Source organism: Gossypium hirsutum, chromosome D12 (assembly GCF_007990345.1).
Source record: "Gossypium hirsutum isolate 1008001.06 chromosome D12, Gossypium_hirsutum_v2.1, whole genome shotgun sequence".
Classification (NCBI taxonomy): Eukaryota; Viridiplantae; Streptophyta; class Magnoliopsida; order Malvales; family Malvaceae; genus Gossypium; species Gossypium hirsutum.
In genome coordinates, this window is record NC_053448.1 from 12,654,395 (window position 1) to 12,672,466 (window position 18,072).

General features: G+C 32.2%; 1 protein-coding gene across 1 annotated transcript; it reads right to left on the bottom strand.

Moving 5' to 3' along the window:
- Positions 1 to 11,212: 11,212 nt before the first annotated feature.
- On the bottom strand, positions 11,213 to 14,209 carry LOC107941806 (uncharacterized). Its single transcript, XM_016875421.1, has 5 exons — positions 14,135 to 14,209; positions 13,690 to 13,994; positions 11,987 to 12,107; positions 11,617 to 11,740; positions 11,213 to 11,469 (listed from the first exon to the last, which is right to left on the bottom strand). Exons 1-5 carry the CDS (start codon positions 14,207 to 14,209, stop codon positions 11,213 to 11,215), a joined length of 882 nt encoding a protein of 293 aa, XP_016730910.1.
- Between the last annotated feature and the right edge of the window lie 3,863 nt (positions 14,210 to 18,072).

The following is an 18,072-nucleotide window of genomic DNA, read 5'->3' on the forward strand; positions in this document are numbered from 1 at the left end:
AAATGTTCTATTATATTGTCTAGAATCTTTGATAAGTTTCAAATTTTTGAAAATTGAGATTTTTTCTTTTATTTATAATACAAAACACCGTACTTTTCTAGACCCATCATTTCTTTTCTGTAACTCCGGTTACTAGATTAACTGAATTTATGAGTAACTTTTAGTTTTGAAATTTTGAAAATTTTAAATTTATAATAGAAAGTGCTCTTCTTATTCTCCAAACCCACAATTTTTCTCCCAAATTTTAAGTCAAGATTTTACTTTTAGCTATAAATAAATACATATATATTATTTTTAATGATATGGGAAGGTTGGAGTCAGCGCCAATTTGCATGAAAAGAGAGGACAATAAAATGCAAATAAAATGCAAAGAGAGATGAAAATGAAGAGAGCGTAAAACAACAAAGCAAATGAAAATACGAGTAGGTTCTAAATGAATAGGTATTTAATGTTTTTTTGGTTAAAATTCATAGACCGGGATTTTTTTATGGGATTGAATGTGGAAAAATTAATTGCAAATTTCTTGATTTTTTTCTTGCTGCAATTGACTTTTTATACGAATTTTTTATTTATTGTTACATTTTTCATTTTCTTTATAATTATTGTTAAGACAAGTTTAAAAATATCAAAATAGCTCAAGGACCAATATTGGAAATCATCCATATTTATGGAAAGTCAAAGATATGGGTATCAAATAAAGTCAAAGATATGGGTATCAAATATTGGAAAGTCAAAGATATGGATATCGAGATATTGGCATAAGAAATCTGAGATATTTGCAATATTTGGTCCCTAATTGTAAAATGACTTTGCAAGTTGATCCCTGAACCTCAACTATAAATAGGCATAACCATTTCTCATTCTGTATCTCATATTTTCCATTCTCTACTTAAGACATTGTTCTCTCTCTCTCTCTCTCTCTTTGTAAATTTTCACTTGTATTTTGGAGTGAAATATATTTGGTAGTGCCTGAGGACGTAGGCAAAATTTGCTGAACCTCGTCAAATTCTTGTGTTCTTTATTGTATTATTCTGCATGAATTGTAAGTGTGATTGTAGTGATTTATTGTGCTATTAAATTACGATTGAGGAATATTCTGGCTAGGAAAGACTTGGTACTTAAGAGATCCTTGTGATCCACCTCTCTTTCCTGAGAATTGAAATTAGTGTGATTTTTAGTATAATAATTTTACTCTTTTACACGCTTCCGCACAACAATTGGTATCAGAGCTAGATTCGTACTTGGGGAATACAATCGTTCACGGTACTGTTCACGTACAGTAGTTGGGATTGAGGAGAAAAATGGAAAAGGTATCGTCATCAGCAAAGACTACTGTGACCAATGCAAAATTTGAAGTAGAGAAATTTGATGGTACCAATAATTTTGGTATGTGGCAATGTGAGATCCTGGATGTCTTATGTTTGCAAGAGCTGGATATAGCCCTTGAAGAAAAACCTGACAAGATGGATGACAAGGAGTGGGCTAAATCAATAGACAGGCATGTGGAACAATTCGCCTATGTTTGGCCAAAGAGTAGAAGTACTCTGTCATGAGGGAGACATCAGCGAAGAAGTTGTGGGATACACTGGAAGAAAAGTTTCTAACAAAAAGTCTTGAAAATAGGCTTTATACGAAAAAGAAACTTTATCGATTCACGTATGCACCCGGTATGTCGATGAATGACCATGTGAACTCATTCAATAAAATTTTAGCAGACTTGCTAAATTTGGATGAGAAATTTGAAGATGAAGACAAGGCATTATTGTTGTGAATTCTCTTCCTGATGAATATGATCATCTTACCACCACATTGCTTCATGGGAAGAATACGATCACATTTGATGCAGTCTGTAGTGCGTTGAATAGATCTGAGACTCGAAAGAAAGATAAAAAAGATCATAGAGATACAACTATAAAAGTTTTAACAGAAAGAGGCCGTTCGCACAACAACAAATCTGGTAGAATGAGTAAGTCCAAAGGGAGACCTGCCAAAGATGAATGTGCTTTTTGTCGTGAGAAAGGGCATTGGAAAAAGAATTGTCCTAAGTTACAAAAGGGCAAGGCTATTTCTGATGCATGTGTAGCGGAGCATGATGAGGAGTCAGACTTTAGCTTGGTTGGCATGACAATTTCATGTCATACAGAAGAGTGGATTTTGGATTCGGGATGTACTTATCATATGTGTCCTAATAAGGATTGGTTTTCTAGTCTTAAAGAACTAGAAGGCGGAGTTGTTTTTATGGGCAATGACAGCGCTTGTAAGAAAATGGGAGTAGGTACAATCCAATTGAAGAATCACGACGGCTCAATTGAAGTCTTGACAGATGTTCGCTACATACCTAGCTTGAAGAAAAATCTCATCTCATTAGGGGTCCTAGAATTTAAAGGGCTCACAATCACTTTGAGAGATGGATTACTCAAGGTAGTAGCTGGGGTATTGACGGTGATGAAAGGCACAAGAAGGAATAATCTGTACTATTTAAATAGAAGTACAGTTATTGGATCAACATCAACAGCTTCTGCGAAAGATGCATATTCAGAGGCTACCAGGTTATGGCATATGCGATTGGGACATGCTGGTGAAAAAGCTTTGCAGAGTTTGGCGAAGCAAGGCTTGTTGAAAGGTGCAAATTCTTGTAAATTGGAATTCTGTGAACATTGTGTTCTGGGCAAGCAGACGAGGATAAAATTTGGTTCAGCAATTCACAATACAAAAGGAATTCTAGACTACGTTCACAGTGATGTATGGGGACCTACTAAAGTGGCTTCTTTGGGAGGTATGCACTATTTTGTTACTTTTGTTGATGATTATTCAAGAAAATTATGGGTGTATCTAATGAAAAGAAAAAAAATAAAGTTTTGGATGCATTTCTGAAATGGAAGAAGATGGTGGAGACTCAGACAGGTCGAAAGGTTAAACAACTTCGATCAAACAATGGTACTGAGTACAAGAATGATCCATTTCTACAAGTATGTCAAGATGAGGGCATTGTGCGACACTTCACTGTTCGAGATACACAACAACAGAATGGGGTGGCAGAACGTATGAATCAGACTATACTGGAGAAAGTTCGATGTATGTTGTCCAATAATGGATTGGGCAATGAATTTTGGGCTGAGGCAATTACATATGTGTGCCATCTAATTAACCGGTTGCCATCAGCTGTAATAAATGGAAAAACTCCTATGGAGAGGTGGGTTGGTAAACCTGCGACTGATTATGATTCTTGGGTTCGTAAACCTGCGACTGATTATGATTCTTTACATATTTTTGGTTCCACTGCATATTATCATGTAAAAGAATCTAAGTTAGACCCAAGAGCAAAGAAAACATTATTCATGGGTATAACCGGTGGAGTAAAAGGATACCGTCTCTGGTGTCCTGATACAAGGAAGATTGTTTTCAGTAGAGATGTGACTTTTGATGAATCAATCATGATGAAGAACAAGGATTCACAAAAGGATAACAAAACTAGTGGCACTTTGCAACAGGTGGAGCTTGAAAAGGTTAATGATGATCCAGCTAATATTGAAGGAACAAATGATGAAGAAGTTTCGACCCAAGAACTTCTACATCAATATGATTCAATTGCATATAGAAGGCCAAGAAGATAGATTCGTATGCCTGCTCGCTTTGATGATATGGTGGCCTATGCACTTCCAATTACAGATGATGATGTTCCTTCTACTTACACAGAAGCAAGAAGTAACCCTGATGGTGTAAAGTGGAAGCAAGCTATGAATGAAGAAATGCAATCTCTTCATAAAAATAGGACTTGGGAGTTTATGTCACTACCCAAAGGAAAGAAGGCAATTGGATGCAAATGAGTATATGCAAAGAAGGAATGATTTCTTGGTAAAAATGAAGTTCGATACAAGGCTAGATTGGTAGCAACGGGTTATGCTCAGAAAGAAGGAATAGACTACAATGAAATGTTTTCTCCAGTTGTGAAGCATTCGTCTATTCGGATTTTGCTAGCCTTGGTTGTGCAATATGATCTTGAACTAGTTCAGCTCGATGTGAAGACCGCATTTTTACACGGTGATTTGGAAGAGGAAATCTATATGACTCAGCCAGACGGATTCAAGGTTGCTGATAAAGAAAATTGGGTTTGCAAACTGACAAAGTTACTTTCTGGATTGAAACAATATCTGAGGCAGTGGTACAAGCGATTTGATCAGTTCATGAAAGGGTAAAAGTACACAAGAAGTAAATTTGATCATTGCGTGTATTTTCAGAAGCTACAAGAAGGATTTTTCGTATACTTGCTCTTATATGTTGATGATATGTTGATAGCATCTAAGAGTAAAGTTGAAATTGAGAGATTGAAGACTCAACTCAACCTTGAGTTTGAGATGAAAGATCTAGGTGAAGCTAAGAAGATTCTTGGCATGGAAATATGTAGGGATAGAGCTCATGGCAGAGTTAGTTTGTCTCAGAAGCAATATTTGAAGAAGGTACTATAGAAGTTTGGCATGAACGAGCAGACAAAAGCTGTAAGTACCCCGTTGGCTTCTCATTTCAAGCTTTCTACACAACTATCTCCTTCGACGAATACAGAACAAGAATACATGTTACAAGTTCTGTATTCTAATGCAGTAGGTAGCTTGATGTATGCAATGGTGTGTACAAGGCCCGACATTTCACAGGCAGTTAGTATAGTGAGCAGGTATATGCATAATCCTGGAAAAGGACTTTAACAAAGCTGTGAAATGGATTTTACGGTATATTCAGAATACCATGGATATTGGATTACTGTTCAAGCAGGATACTACACTTGGTAAAGGTGTTATTGGGTACGTTGATTCTGATTATGCCTGTGATTTGGACAAACAAAGATCAACCACTGGTTATGTGTTTACACTTGCTGGAGGACCAATAAGTTGGAAGTCCACACTGCAGTCTACAGTTGCGTTGTCAACCACAGAAGCTGAATACATGGCTGTAACAGAGGCTGTAAAGGAAGCTATTTGGTTACAAGGTATGGTTAAAACCTTGGGATTGGTTCAGGAGCATATTAACGTGTATTGTGATAGTCAAAGTGATATTCATTTAGAAAAGAATCAAGTCTATCATGCACGTACAAAGCATATCGACGTACGTTTCCATTTTGTGCGGGAAATTATTGATGAGGGGAAAATTCACCTTCAGAAGATTAAGACTGTAGATTATCCTGCAGATATGATGACCAAGGTGGTAACAACAATTAAGTTCGAACATTGTTTGAACTTGATCAATATTCTGCATGTTTAACAGTTGAAGAAGGCACTATCAAGTGTTGTTGACAAAGGCAGAGAGAATTGTGTGAAGATAAGATTATTCGAATCAAATCTTCAAGGTGGAGATTATTGGAAATCATCCATATTTATGGAAAGTCAAAGATATGGGTATCAAATAAAGTCAAAGATATGGGTATCAAATATTGGAAAGTCAAAGATATGGGTATCGAGATATTGGCATAAGAAATCTGAGATATTTGCAATATTTGGTCCCTAATTGTAAAGTGACTTTGCAAGTTGATCCCTGAACCTCAACTATAAATAAGCATAACCATCTCTCATTCTGTATCTCATATTTGCCATTCTCTACTTAAGGCATTGTTCTATCTCTCTCTCTCTTTGTAAACTCTCACTTGTATTTTGGAGTGAAATATATTTGGTAGTGCCCGAGGACGTAGGCAAAATTTGCTGAACCTCATCAAATTCTTGTGTTCTTTATTGTATTATTCTGCATGAATTGTGAGTGTGATTGTAGTGATTTATTGTGCTATTAAATTACGATTGAGGAATATTCTGGCTAGGAAAGACTTGGTACTTAAGCGATCCTTGTGATCCACCTCTCTTTCCTGAGAATTGAACTTAGTGTGATTTTTTAGTACAATAATTTTACTCTTTTACACGCTTCCGCACAACAACCAAATTAACTATTAACCCTTTGACTTAAGGTACAATGTTACTTTTTTAATAGAAGTTTAATAGCCGAATGACAAAAATGTAATAATTTAATAACGTTATTGACTATTATATAACTTTTGAAAGTTGAGTGACCGAAATGTAATTTTAAACAAAATTTAGGGACAATTAGAATAGTTTACCCTTCATAATTTTCACCTCCAAATGTAAAAAACAGAAGTGTTTAAATCTCGAATTTTACGTTGGATGAAAAAAAATATTTTTTGACTGCAATTTTAACTTTAAAAGCCAAATGTTCTTTATTATTTCTGTGATGATAAAACACTTTTTAACTTACTCGTCTAAAGATGTGGCCTAGCTTTAAAAAAACTGTAAAATAATTTCAAAAAATCGATAGAATTTATTTTTGGTACAAGAGGGAGAAATATAGATATTAATATTTAAATTTTTATTATATTAGAGGTTGTCTAGATATATAATGATATATTTAAATATTATGAAAATAATTATTTAAAGGTATTATTTTAAGTTAGTTTTAAATTTCAAAATAATTATTAATAAACATATTATAGTTGTATTTAAAATTTTAACACATTTACAGAGGCAAATCTAGGCGGCTGGTAAGGTCCCGGTCCCCTTAAAATAGAAAATTACTATTTAGGTCCTTTAAAATTTTTTAAAATTTTAAATTATAAAGATATAGACTATTAAAAATTAAAATTTCATTCGCCCCCTAAAAATTTTTTTTGGCTTCGCCCCTGCACATTTATGTTATGTTTGGTTAAAGTATTATTGTTTTAGTTATTGATTAGTTATAAACTAATCACAATTGATAATTGTTAGACACTCACATGACTTAATTGTGGTAAAAAAAAGAGAGAGAAAATTGTTGCTTATTTTGAAAAGGTTTTACTTTTTTACAATAGTTTTTACTCAAATTTCTTTTAAGTTTAAATTTGCACTATTTATCTTTTATTTTATGTCGTCTATTATAATACATGTCAATTGAATCTTAGCTTGGTTGGCATCAACATTGTTGCCAAAGTAAGAGGACGTGGGTTTAAGCACGCTGAAGCGTGTTTATTCTCCTATTTAAAGGTGGGAAGGGGTTATGAGTAGTTTAGGCATTGTATAAGAAAACTATTCTAATACATATAGTTTAGGATTTAATAAGTTTTTTCTTCACGTTATTACACTCAATGACGAAGCCTAGTAGAGGCCTAAGGGGGCCATGGCCCCCAAGGTTTAAAATTTTTGCAATTTAGCCCTTTGTAGATATACTATAGCCCTCCCAAAATTATAAGTAGGTCTCTCAAGGTTTAAAATTTTTGCAATTTCCCAAAAATATTGCTTCTTTTGGATATATTGTTTTTATGTTTAAATCGATTGTTATGTTGGAATACTGCTTCTTTTGAATAAATTGTTTATATGTTTAAATCGATTATCATGTTGGAATACTGTTTCTTTTGAATCGATTGTTTATATGTTTAAATCAATTGTTAAATTAGAATAATAATGCTTCTTTTGAATTGATTGTTTATATGTTTAAATCGATTGTTATGTAGCACGTCTAATTTTAGCTTCCCTCAATATTAACATCCTAGCTCCGCTACTGATTACACTAGTAACCAAATTAGGATTTAATAATTCATTTGATTATGACACATTAATAATATGGATGAAAATATTTATATAAAAAATATCTTTATAAATAATTAATATTAAAATTAAAGATGTTTTAATTTAATAGTAAAGTTGAAATATTAAAGAGTAGTATGTCTTATATTTAAATTTAGGTTTAAATCCTATCATACGTGTATTTTTATAGATTTTTTAAAAATTGTTATAAAAAAATTAAAATAATTTTTCCAATTAAATTAGTTTCGATTCTGTAATGATATAAACTAATCAAACATTTAAATAACCCATTTTATATTTGTATTGTCAGACCAATTTTATATTTGTACATTACATAGTAACCCATTTTATATTTGTATTGTACAGTGTACGTATTAAAAAACAAAACTAAAAGAGATAGAAACAATAAAACGACATGAATCCTTTGGTCGAATTTGGTCAGTCCAAAAATCATATCATGCTACATTACGTTTTATATTGTTTCTTGGACCTGGCTATATTGTTTCTATAAACATACATGATTCTTTTTTGGGGAAAGAACCCTTCTATGATTCTGTGGCATTGGAGTGATTAATTTGTATGTTTGCTTTATTGCTGCACATCCTTAAATTATGATTTCATTTTATATTAGTTTTAAATTTTAAAATATTTTAATCATATTTTTAAATTATCCATGTTATATCATTCTATTATTGAAACCATTAATTTAACCATTAATTGGAATGTAAAATCTTATGTGATATAATTAAAATAAAAATTTTAAAGAAAAGTAAGATGTTACCGCATAACTTTTAATATTAAATACTAAAAATAAAGTAAAACCGAAAAAGAGAGAGTGAATTATAGTTTCTATAAAAGCTTTGAAAACCTTAAAACCAAGATTTTTACATCTATTTTTACAATATTCATTTTTTAAAATTTTTTTCATTTTCTATCACATAAGATCTGATGTCTCATTTAACGGTTTTAATTAACGATTTTAGTGATCGAATGACCTTGTTGAAATAACATCAATAGTTTGAAGATATAATTAGAATATTTTAAAGTTTGAGGAACCTTTAAAATGAGCATCATAGTTTGAGAATATTTAGTGTAATTAACTCTTAAAAGTAATACAAACTATAGAAGATTATCATAGTTTGAGAATGTTTAGTGTAATTAAATCTTAAAAGTAATACAAACTATAGAAGATTGTAATTGATACATCAACAGTGAGATTTTTTATTTCATAAGTTATTTTTTGGGAGAGGAGTCCACTACACTAGTGTAAAACAAAGGTTATTTTACACCATTTTGGATCTTTTTGTATGATTAATATTTTAACGATTCGACTGTTGAATTTATCGATGTTATTGTACTTGTCATGCATGTAAAATTTTAAGCCGATCTGATATCTCTATTATATCGACCTACAATTCTCAATATATTAATATATATTTAACGGTTGAATTTTTTTCACAAAACAAATAGTTAGAAAATTTTAATTTACATCAAATTTGACATGCATGATTTATATGAATGAAATATTAAATTCAATGGTTAAATCACTAAAATATTAATTGAACAAAAAGATATGAAAAAGTAAAACAATTTTAATTTTACATTTGTGTAAGTGGATCCCTCTATTTTTTTTTTACATCTTAAACCCATTCAACCTTCCAAATGTATCTTTTCTCTTAATTTCGACTACAAATTCATTTTTCTATAACCATAGGTGTCTTTGTCTATTTTATGATTTGAACATACTTTTGTTTGGGCTAGAGATGATATTTAAGTAAAATCCTCCTAACAATTACTTCTAAAATTTAAATTTAGTCCAAATACCTAGAGAAAAAGTCTACTTTCACTTTTTCAAATTTTACTAAACTAGTAATGTAATTATTTTAATTTGACAAGTTAAAAAAATATGAAAAATCATTTTTACATATTCCTTTTCCTTTTAACTAACTTATAAAAAAAACGTGTCTTTTTTAATGATGCGTCATTATTTGGTTTGTTAATAGTTTATAGCATTATACAATGTCAATGAAATGAAAAAAATGTTAGCAAAATTAAAAATTTGACATATTTTTTATAAATAATAAATATTGCTATTATTAAATTTTTAAGACTAATTACAACCAAGATCACTCAATTATTAGTAAGGTTACATCTTAGCCACTTAATTTCGAAAAGATACAAGGTGATCACTAAACTATTTTAAAAGTTATAAGTTGGTCATTGGCCCGTTAACTTGGTAACGAATGTCAAATGTGGTTGTTAACTCACTATTCGTTGTAGGTTACTCAACTATTAGTAAATTTATAATTTGATCACTCGGTTTCAAAAAAATTACAAGTTGTTCACTTAACAATTCAAAATTTTAGGATTTTAGGGACCTTCTTCACAATCGCATTCCAGTAATCTCACCATTGTTCGACCTCCTCCTCCAGCAAAGAAACACATCTAACATGAGCTTTTTCCCTTCTCTTTTAACTTTATGGTTTAATTTCTTCAAGGATTTGTTTTAAACCTCTAAAAATTATTACTCAATCAAGATGCTAGAAATCTTATACAAAATCAATATCCCAAAATCATTCTATCAATAAAAGTTAGATCTTGTGTAAAAATCTTAATCTATCACAAAAAAAAACTCATAATCTTAATTTTCTAGAGATTAATCAATAAATCTTGAAAAGAAAAGAAGAGTTGTTAACAAATTAGCGAGATGTACTTGAAATTATTAAAATTTTAATTATTTATCTTGTAAAATTTGTTAATTTATATTGTTAGCATGTTAATTCATTTTGAATAGTTTTTAAAATATTATTCAATATTGGGGGTGTTTGGTAAACAGAGTTTTGGGCCCTTTTTTTAGCTAATTTGGGCACAAATGGAGGATTGGATAGTCAAACCCTTTAATTATAGTGTTTGGTGAATGGAAGTTTGCAAAAGCTTGTTGAGCTAAAACCTCCAAAACAAAAAATATTGGGATAGACAACTTTTTTTCAACAGCTGAATGGGAATGAGATATGTGGAATGACATATCTGACCATGCTTGCTAAAAAAGTGCTCTCTTTGACACATGCTCTCAAACCTAATAGGTAGGGACGGATCTAGGATTTTACTCCAAGGGGGCCGAAACTTTTAAATTTGAACGACTTTTTTTTAACGTAAAAAAGTGCCAATTCTTCTTGGATACCTTTTTTCTTGTAAAAAAATAAATTTAATGTTTTTTAAAACACATGAATGATTTAACTGTAAAAAAATTATAAGAAAAAAAATCAGACTATATAAAATTAAATATTTCTTTCCAATATGCAAAAAAGAATAACTAATAATATACTAAAAATTTCAAAAATATCATTATAATTCTAAAAAAAAAAAAAAACTTGGCCTTAGTCTTATTTCTCAATACTAGGCATCCTAAATCGCACCTCACTTGTTCATAAGATTGAACTCATCAATGATAGAATCTGTTGACAATTCTCGAGCTATCTCTTTTTCGATGTATGCCACCAATTAAGTTGAAAGAAAATCATCCTCCATTCTATTACGAAGCCTTGTCTTTACAATTTTCATGGTTAAAAAATGCTTGTTCGGTTGTTGCAGTAGACACAGGAAGGGTTAGCACAAGACGAATAATTCTATCAAGAAGAGGATAAATACTTGACTTATTTGTCTTAGCTAGCACTTGACACAAACTCGACAACTGTAAAAGCTTTTTGCAACTCTGTGCTTTGATGAGCATCAAGTTGAAAATGCTCCAATTGAATCTTCATGTGTAGCTTCTCTTGCTCTGTAAAATCGTCTGGATAAAAATCATTCATAAGCTTGTAGATATCTTCAACCCTAAAAGTTTTGTACTTATCGCGTAGATCCAAAACAGAGCTAAGAACAAGTAACTTCACTACCTCATCATTAAAGTGAGAATTCATTTCTGTTAGCAAAGAATCGATACCAGTAATGAATATATCAAACTGATAGTGATGCTCAATTGTGAGGTTATATCTCTAGATGCGAGAGCAGCAAGATCGGCCTCGATCAACTTTGTATGGAGCACTTAAATTGGGGACTTTTTTCTCACGATCTTCACAAAATAACTCCACTTTCTCAAACAAAGGATCCCACCCATGTTCTCTGAATTTCTGGAAAAGCATTTTAGTTGATGACACCAGCTGCATCATGTTTAGTATATCCTGTGATTTATACTGCAATGCTTGACAAAGATCATTAGTGATTCTAAGCATCTCAATCATGAAATGCAAAATGAAAAAAAATTTAACGGATGTCATTGCATCATATATTCCATAAACTTCACTCCTTTGAGTAAGGTTGATGGACTTGATGATATGTTGTAATACAACAAAGACGGAACCGAACATACTCATCAAGATATTGAGAGAAGCTAAATGAGATCCCTATAGGGTATCACCTAGACATTGGAGAGTACTGACTTGATTTTTCCCTATGCTAGTTTCAAGCTCACCACTTTCAATCAACTCCATGATATGAGATGCTTCAGTGTCCCTTAATTGATCATGCTGCTTGCTTGAAGAAGCAACCAAATTTATTATACTAGTCAAGTACAAAAAAATTGAAAAATAGGAATAACCTCATTGGATGCAGCTACTAGAGTTAATTGGAGACGATAAGCGAGGCAGTGAACTGATCTGCCGAAATTCGATATAGTAGATCAAACTAGTTTTCACACTTAAAGAGCCTGAACACAAGCATTTTCATTACATTTTAGTTAAGTTTCTTTAGTTTTACTTACATTCAATAAAATGTGCAAATTGAGTCTTTTATTGACCTTAAGGGCTGAATGAGGCCTAAAGGAGAGCTAACGTACTTTGTGAGTGTCCAGAAGACCATTAGAAGGAATTTTAGGACAATGCTAGACGCTATATCGCAACACAGGAGGACTGATGTCGCAACATAGGGAATAGAATGAAGAAAATTTTTGCAACATAGACCGAGGGTGTCGCGACATACCGCTGAAGATGGTTACAAAGGAGCATACTGGTTGCTATGTCGCGACACATGTCTTGGTGTGTCACGACATTGACTCTGGGATGGAAATTAAACATGAAGTAAGGGCATTTTGGCCCGTACAATAAAATATAAAGCTCGGAAATGTTAGCTAACTTAGGGTTAAGGATGACGACCACCTAAAGGCTATAAATAGACTCCTTTGGCACTTTTTATAGAGACCTTAGAATTAACCTAGTTCTTCCTTTATATTTAGTTTCATTTTCTTTCTTAGGTTTCTATAGTTTAGTTTATTTGTTTGTTGTTTTCTTTCAAGAGATCTGAATTGTGGAATCATTCAACTCTATAGATTTACACTTAATATTAATACAATCAGCCTTTTTCATTTACTCTATCTTCTCGATTTAATTAGCATTCTTTCTCTTTACATCGATTATATATTGTTTATGAACGCCATGAGGAACTAATCCTTCTATGAGGGATTAGCGAGTGAAGGTATGATCTATTAACCATTTTGTAAGGTTACTCAATGGATCAATTATTTGGGAAAGGGAGAACATGAAACAAACCCTAGGCCTGACAACCCCGAGAATTCATCAAGGTGGGAATTAACCCAAAATTGGTATTGCTCATTCACGAATACCTTAACCCCAAATTAATCTAGACTGTGAGGTCAGAAAATAAGTAGTTCTTACTGACTCGTTATGTTACTGGAAGATCGGAAGATCTTGCTAAGGTAACAACTAGTTGATTGACGAGGAACCTGAAGTGACAGTTGATAGAGATTACCAAAGTGAGCTGATCACCCATAATCAGATTTGATTTATTCTTCCCTTTCAATCTCTTGAATTTTATCTTTTTTTTTGTTATGTTATTTTATTTTTATCATTATAAAAACCCAAAAATCCTTTATTTTATATTCTTTGTACTATAACTGAATCTAAAGTACTAATTAGATCTTTTAGTTCTTAGGTTAGAATTGATCTAGCACTCGCCTCCTTTGGGTACGATCTTCGAAGTACTTCCTCACTCCTTTGCAAAACTATATTACAACTAGACCCATATACTTGCAGATACCGCATCGTAATTCTATATTTTATTGCGATATTCACACTCTGGATGTTAGTACATCCGGAGGTGGTCATCAACATGGTATACAAATCAACACTTTTTATCAAATAAAGCTTGCAAGTCGTTCCATTCACCATGTATATTACTTGCACCATCATATCCTTGACCACAAATATCATCTACATTAAGGCAATGATGTAAAATAACTTCACAAATTGCCTTCTCGAAAGCTAACGATGTGGTGTCCTTTACATGAACCAAATCAAAGAATCGTTCATGTATAAAACCTTCTTTATCAGCAAACTGCAATACAATTTCTATTTGTTCTTTCTTTGACTCATCATGAGCTTCATCTACTAAAATACAAAACTTTGAATCTCCAATCTCTTCTCGAGTGAATCCCTGGATTTTACTCGCCAAAATAGGAAGAATGTTCTTCTAAACAGTCAGATTGACATACTATTTGAGGGCATTTTCTAAGACAATTTCCCTCACATCTTTATTATTAGAAACTAGAAGTTTTATTAGTTCAAGAAAGTTACCTCGATTTCTTGAATCTTGTGACTCATCCCGTCCCCTAAAGGTACAACCTTGAAATACAAGCCACTTGAAAGCATCTATTGACACCTTGAACTATAGCTGATTTCTCGCAACTTGTTTAGAATTTTGTTTCTCAATAATCCTCTCAATATTTTGTAAGGAAGTATAAAGATAAAGATAATTTTTCATTGCATTCTTATGTAAAGAATTTGCATCCTTACTCACATGAGTAACAAAAGTACATTTAGATCCTTCATTGACTTTCTTCCATGATTGAAATCCTTCGCTTGTAAAAGAATTTTCATGATGCCTAAATGGCTTGTTGAAGAGAAAACAAGGAAGACAATATTGCAATATTTTTACTTGGTAAAAACTCGAGCCAATTCGAGAATAACTTGTACCAAGATGGGAGAATCGACATCTATTCTTTTCAATATATTGAAGAGATGTTGTAGCCTCACTTGGAAGAATCATTTCATATTGTCCAAATTTAATGTAAGCTTAACGGAATTCATTTTTTTGATTTGGAGGGTAATCCCAAATAGATTTTCAAAGTCTCGGATCACGCTCTAAAGAAGAAGCATCAAGCTTTTTTGTTTCAACTCTCGGCACCTTATGAGGACGTTCAAGTACTTGAGAAGACCTGATATCTCGTTCAGGGGCTTGGGAAGACTCAATATCTCATTCAGGATCTTGGGATTGAAAAGACCTGATATCTCGTTCAGGAGCTTGTGAAGATCGGGTGTTTGATTTTTCTCCATTAAAAATAGAAGGTTGAGAAACCGATTGATCATAATTGCTTTCTAACACCCTTTTCTTGGAAAAAGATTTGATTGTTGACCATAATTTAATTGAAAAGCCTAAAGACTTTAATAATATATAAAACAACAACAATTAGGAAAAAGAAATAAGTAATAAGTCAAATAAATAAAGAAAATATTTTATGCAAAAATATTTACCGAGAGATCTTTTGCGTAAGGAGCTAAGATGGAGATAATTTGTATTTTTTTACTCTTTGCTCTCAGTCTCGGCAGTGTTGCCATCTTACTAGAGGAAGATAATTCGTTAGCAAGACATACAAATCAAAATACAAGAAAGTCACTAACCTAATATGTAAGGGTATGGGCCAAATCATTTAATTCTAGAATTTAGCTTTAAAGCCCATATTGAGCCTCTAAGTTTAGCATTTCAAGACTCATCATACATTAATAGTTGATTATTATTATTATATTTATATAATTAAAAACTGAAAAATACTTTGTTAATATAAATTATAATCTCATGGATTAAGGAGGCGAATTATATGAAATACAATTTGGCCAAGGGGGCGAATGTTATATAATATGGACACAAAATCTAAAATTCATGATAATTTATATATAAAATTCAAAAATTTGAAAATTTCAAGGGGGCGACCCCCCCGGTGTCCCCAAGATCCACTGCTGCTAATAGGGGTGCCAAGATATCAATAGCCTTTATTCTCCCATTTTCACTTTCACCTCCAAAGTCTAAAGCAAATCTCAAAAAAAAAAAAACCTCCACCTTGACTCTACAAAAATGAACATTGTTGCAAGAAATTTTCAATCGAGCCTATTCATCCTTGAATATTTATGTACTCTTAAGTTATTTTTAATTTACTTGTGCAAATGATTTCTTATGCAACTTTATATTAATTGAAATATGCTACTTGAAAAATTTATTCAGAGTGTGACATAATTATCAGTAATTTACATACTAAGAACATGACATAATTATCACTAAGAATATAGTTTACAATTATATTGATAGACTATTAATATTTATCAATTTCCACAAGGTTAACATTTGCAAATAAGGAACTTAAGAAATTTGTTTATTTAAACTTCAAAAAATATTCACTAATTAATTTCCATAATGGATGTTTCAATTCCTTGGTAATAGTGTTTGGTTTCAATAATTTCACACAATAAAGACTAAAGTATTATAAACAAATAAATACTTAACAATAAAATGTGACATGACCTTATTTGTTATTTTACACATATCAACTTTCAACTATCAACTAAGTTTTACCAAGCACTTTTAAATAAATAGTTAATGGAACTAGTTGGTCAAATAAGTTAATAGAATCATTTGGTCAAACCAGTCACTGCAATCAACTATCAGCTATCAACCAATTGCCAAACAAGGTCATTCTCTTTTTTATTAAATTCATATTATATCTTAATACATGATTTTATATTATAAATGATTAGAAATAAAATTTTAAAAATTAATTTCTTATATAATATATCTATTGAGTGTTTTTCTCTATCCTCTTTAGCTAGTAAAGTTGTGTATTTATATGATATAGTTACTGCTCATTGATGTGATATCCTAGGTAGGTTCCATGCATGCTAACACGTACCCTACTCTATATATAATACGTGTTTGTACAATATGGGTTCACATATGTAGTGGCATTGAGCTCGCATCATGCGACCTTATGTTCAATGTGAACCCTTAGTGTCATGCAATCTCTATGTGCGAGCTCGATATGCGAACCGCGTAGAACTCGATCCGGATCCAATCGAGTTACGGGTCGATAATAGTTAGTATCATAACAATTTATCCCCCACCTAGTTCAAAGAAGAGTTACAAAGTGACTCTTCTTGGAACATGGTTTTATGATACGAGAGATAGCATATGGAAAAACTTATTGAATATAGTTTATACGTTAACATGCAACACATACTAATAGTTTAATCTGGAATGTACACTTCGCCACGTGCCCAGAAGAAGTACAACTGTATGCAACTAATTGTATCCTTATTCTTGGATACATGAATCATTAAAGTGCAAAGAAATACCTTTTAAAAGAAGGTTATTGGAGCCCTAAAAATCACATTGTTTGAATTTGAGACTTTGAAGAAAAACAATTGTTGAGAAGAGCGATTGCAAAGGTAAAATGCCTAAAATTTCCATCCTCCTTTCGAATTTATTTCGAGTTTTGTTAGTTCACCATGAATAAGACTAGAGGAAGTGTCCACGTTGTCTAGAACATTCCTTTGCAACGTCGTGAAATGAGCAATTCAGTGGAAGCTAACGCTTATGTTGGCACTAAGAAAATGGAAGAAATGAATCGAGTATTGGTTGTTTGGAGAATTCAAATACTGAACTTAGCTTATGATTTCTTAATCCCCAAAGGGTCAAATCATTTGAGCGACACTAACGATGGTAGCTTTTTAGTCCCACTGCATGTGATAGAACATGATTTCATTTAACACTCCACCCCTTTTTTCGTCACCTTCTCGATGAGTACAAGATAGCTCTAGGGCAGTTATTTGTTTTTTTGTGGTGGGTTATGATGGAATACTTCATTGAATGTAGTTAACGCAATGAAGTGCTATTGATCTCCTTTTTTGTGGTGGGGTTCGGTATGTTTATTTTACTTCACTCCTCGTGAATATATGGAATCTATTATTACAAACTAGTGTTCTAATCTTCATCTAATCTGCTTCAAGTATATATGGGTTAAATACAAGCTCAATAATGGTTTTGAATTTCCAATTGAGTGGTCAATACCTAGTAAGGATATGTGCCCGTGGAAGTAAGAAATTATGACAAAGATTGGTTGGGGGCTGTATTATAGACTTCGCAAGAGTCATGTAGTAGACGTGGATGAAGTACTAATTGTGAGGAACGTGTTTCGATACTACCTCTTGAATCTAAGCCCCAATGGATGGAGGCAAGCTTATGCTGATGATGGTGCGGACATCGTTGGATTATTACCTGCACAGTTCGCTTGGCCACATGGAGCTATTGATGAGTTGGGGCTCATACTATTGGGAAACAAAGATGAACCTAAAAATTATTTTTTATAGTTTTTATAAATTAAAGCCTCGTTCATGGTCTTCGAAATCTTTAAGGAATGTCAAAAGTGGTATGAACCGTCTTATGTTAAATGCTGGTGCTGATGTAA

Bases quoted from the DNA above. Each gene is read 5' to 3' on its own strand.
- LOC107941806 (XM_016875421.1), bottom strand. From the start codon at position 14,209: ATGCTTTCAAGTGGCTTGTATTTCAAGGTTGTACCTTTAGGGGACGGG. The intron at 12,108-13,689 runs GTGTTGATTTGT...GTACTTGACTAG, and splicing joins CAAGCTTTATTTGATAAAAA to TATAATAAATTTGGTTGCTT. The intron at 11,470-11,616 runs GTGAGAAAAAAG...CTTTGCTAACAG, and splicing joins GGAGTTATTTTGTGAAGATC to AAATGAATTCTCACTTTAAT.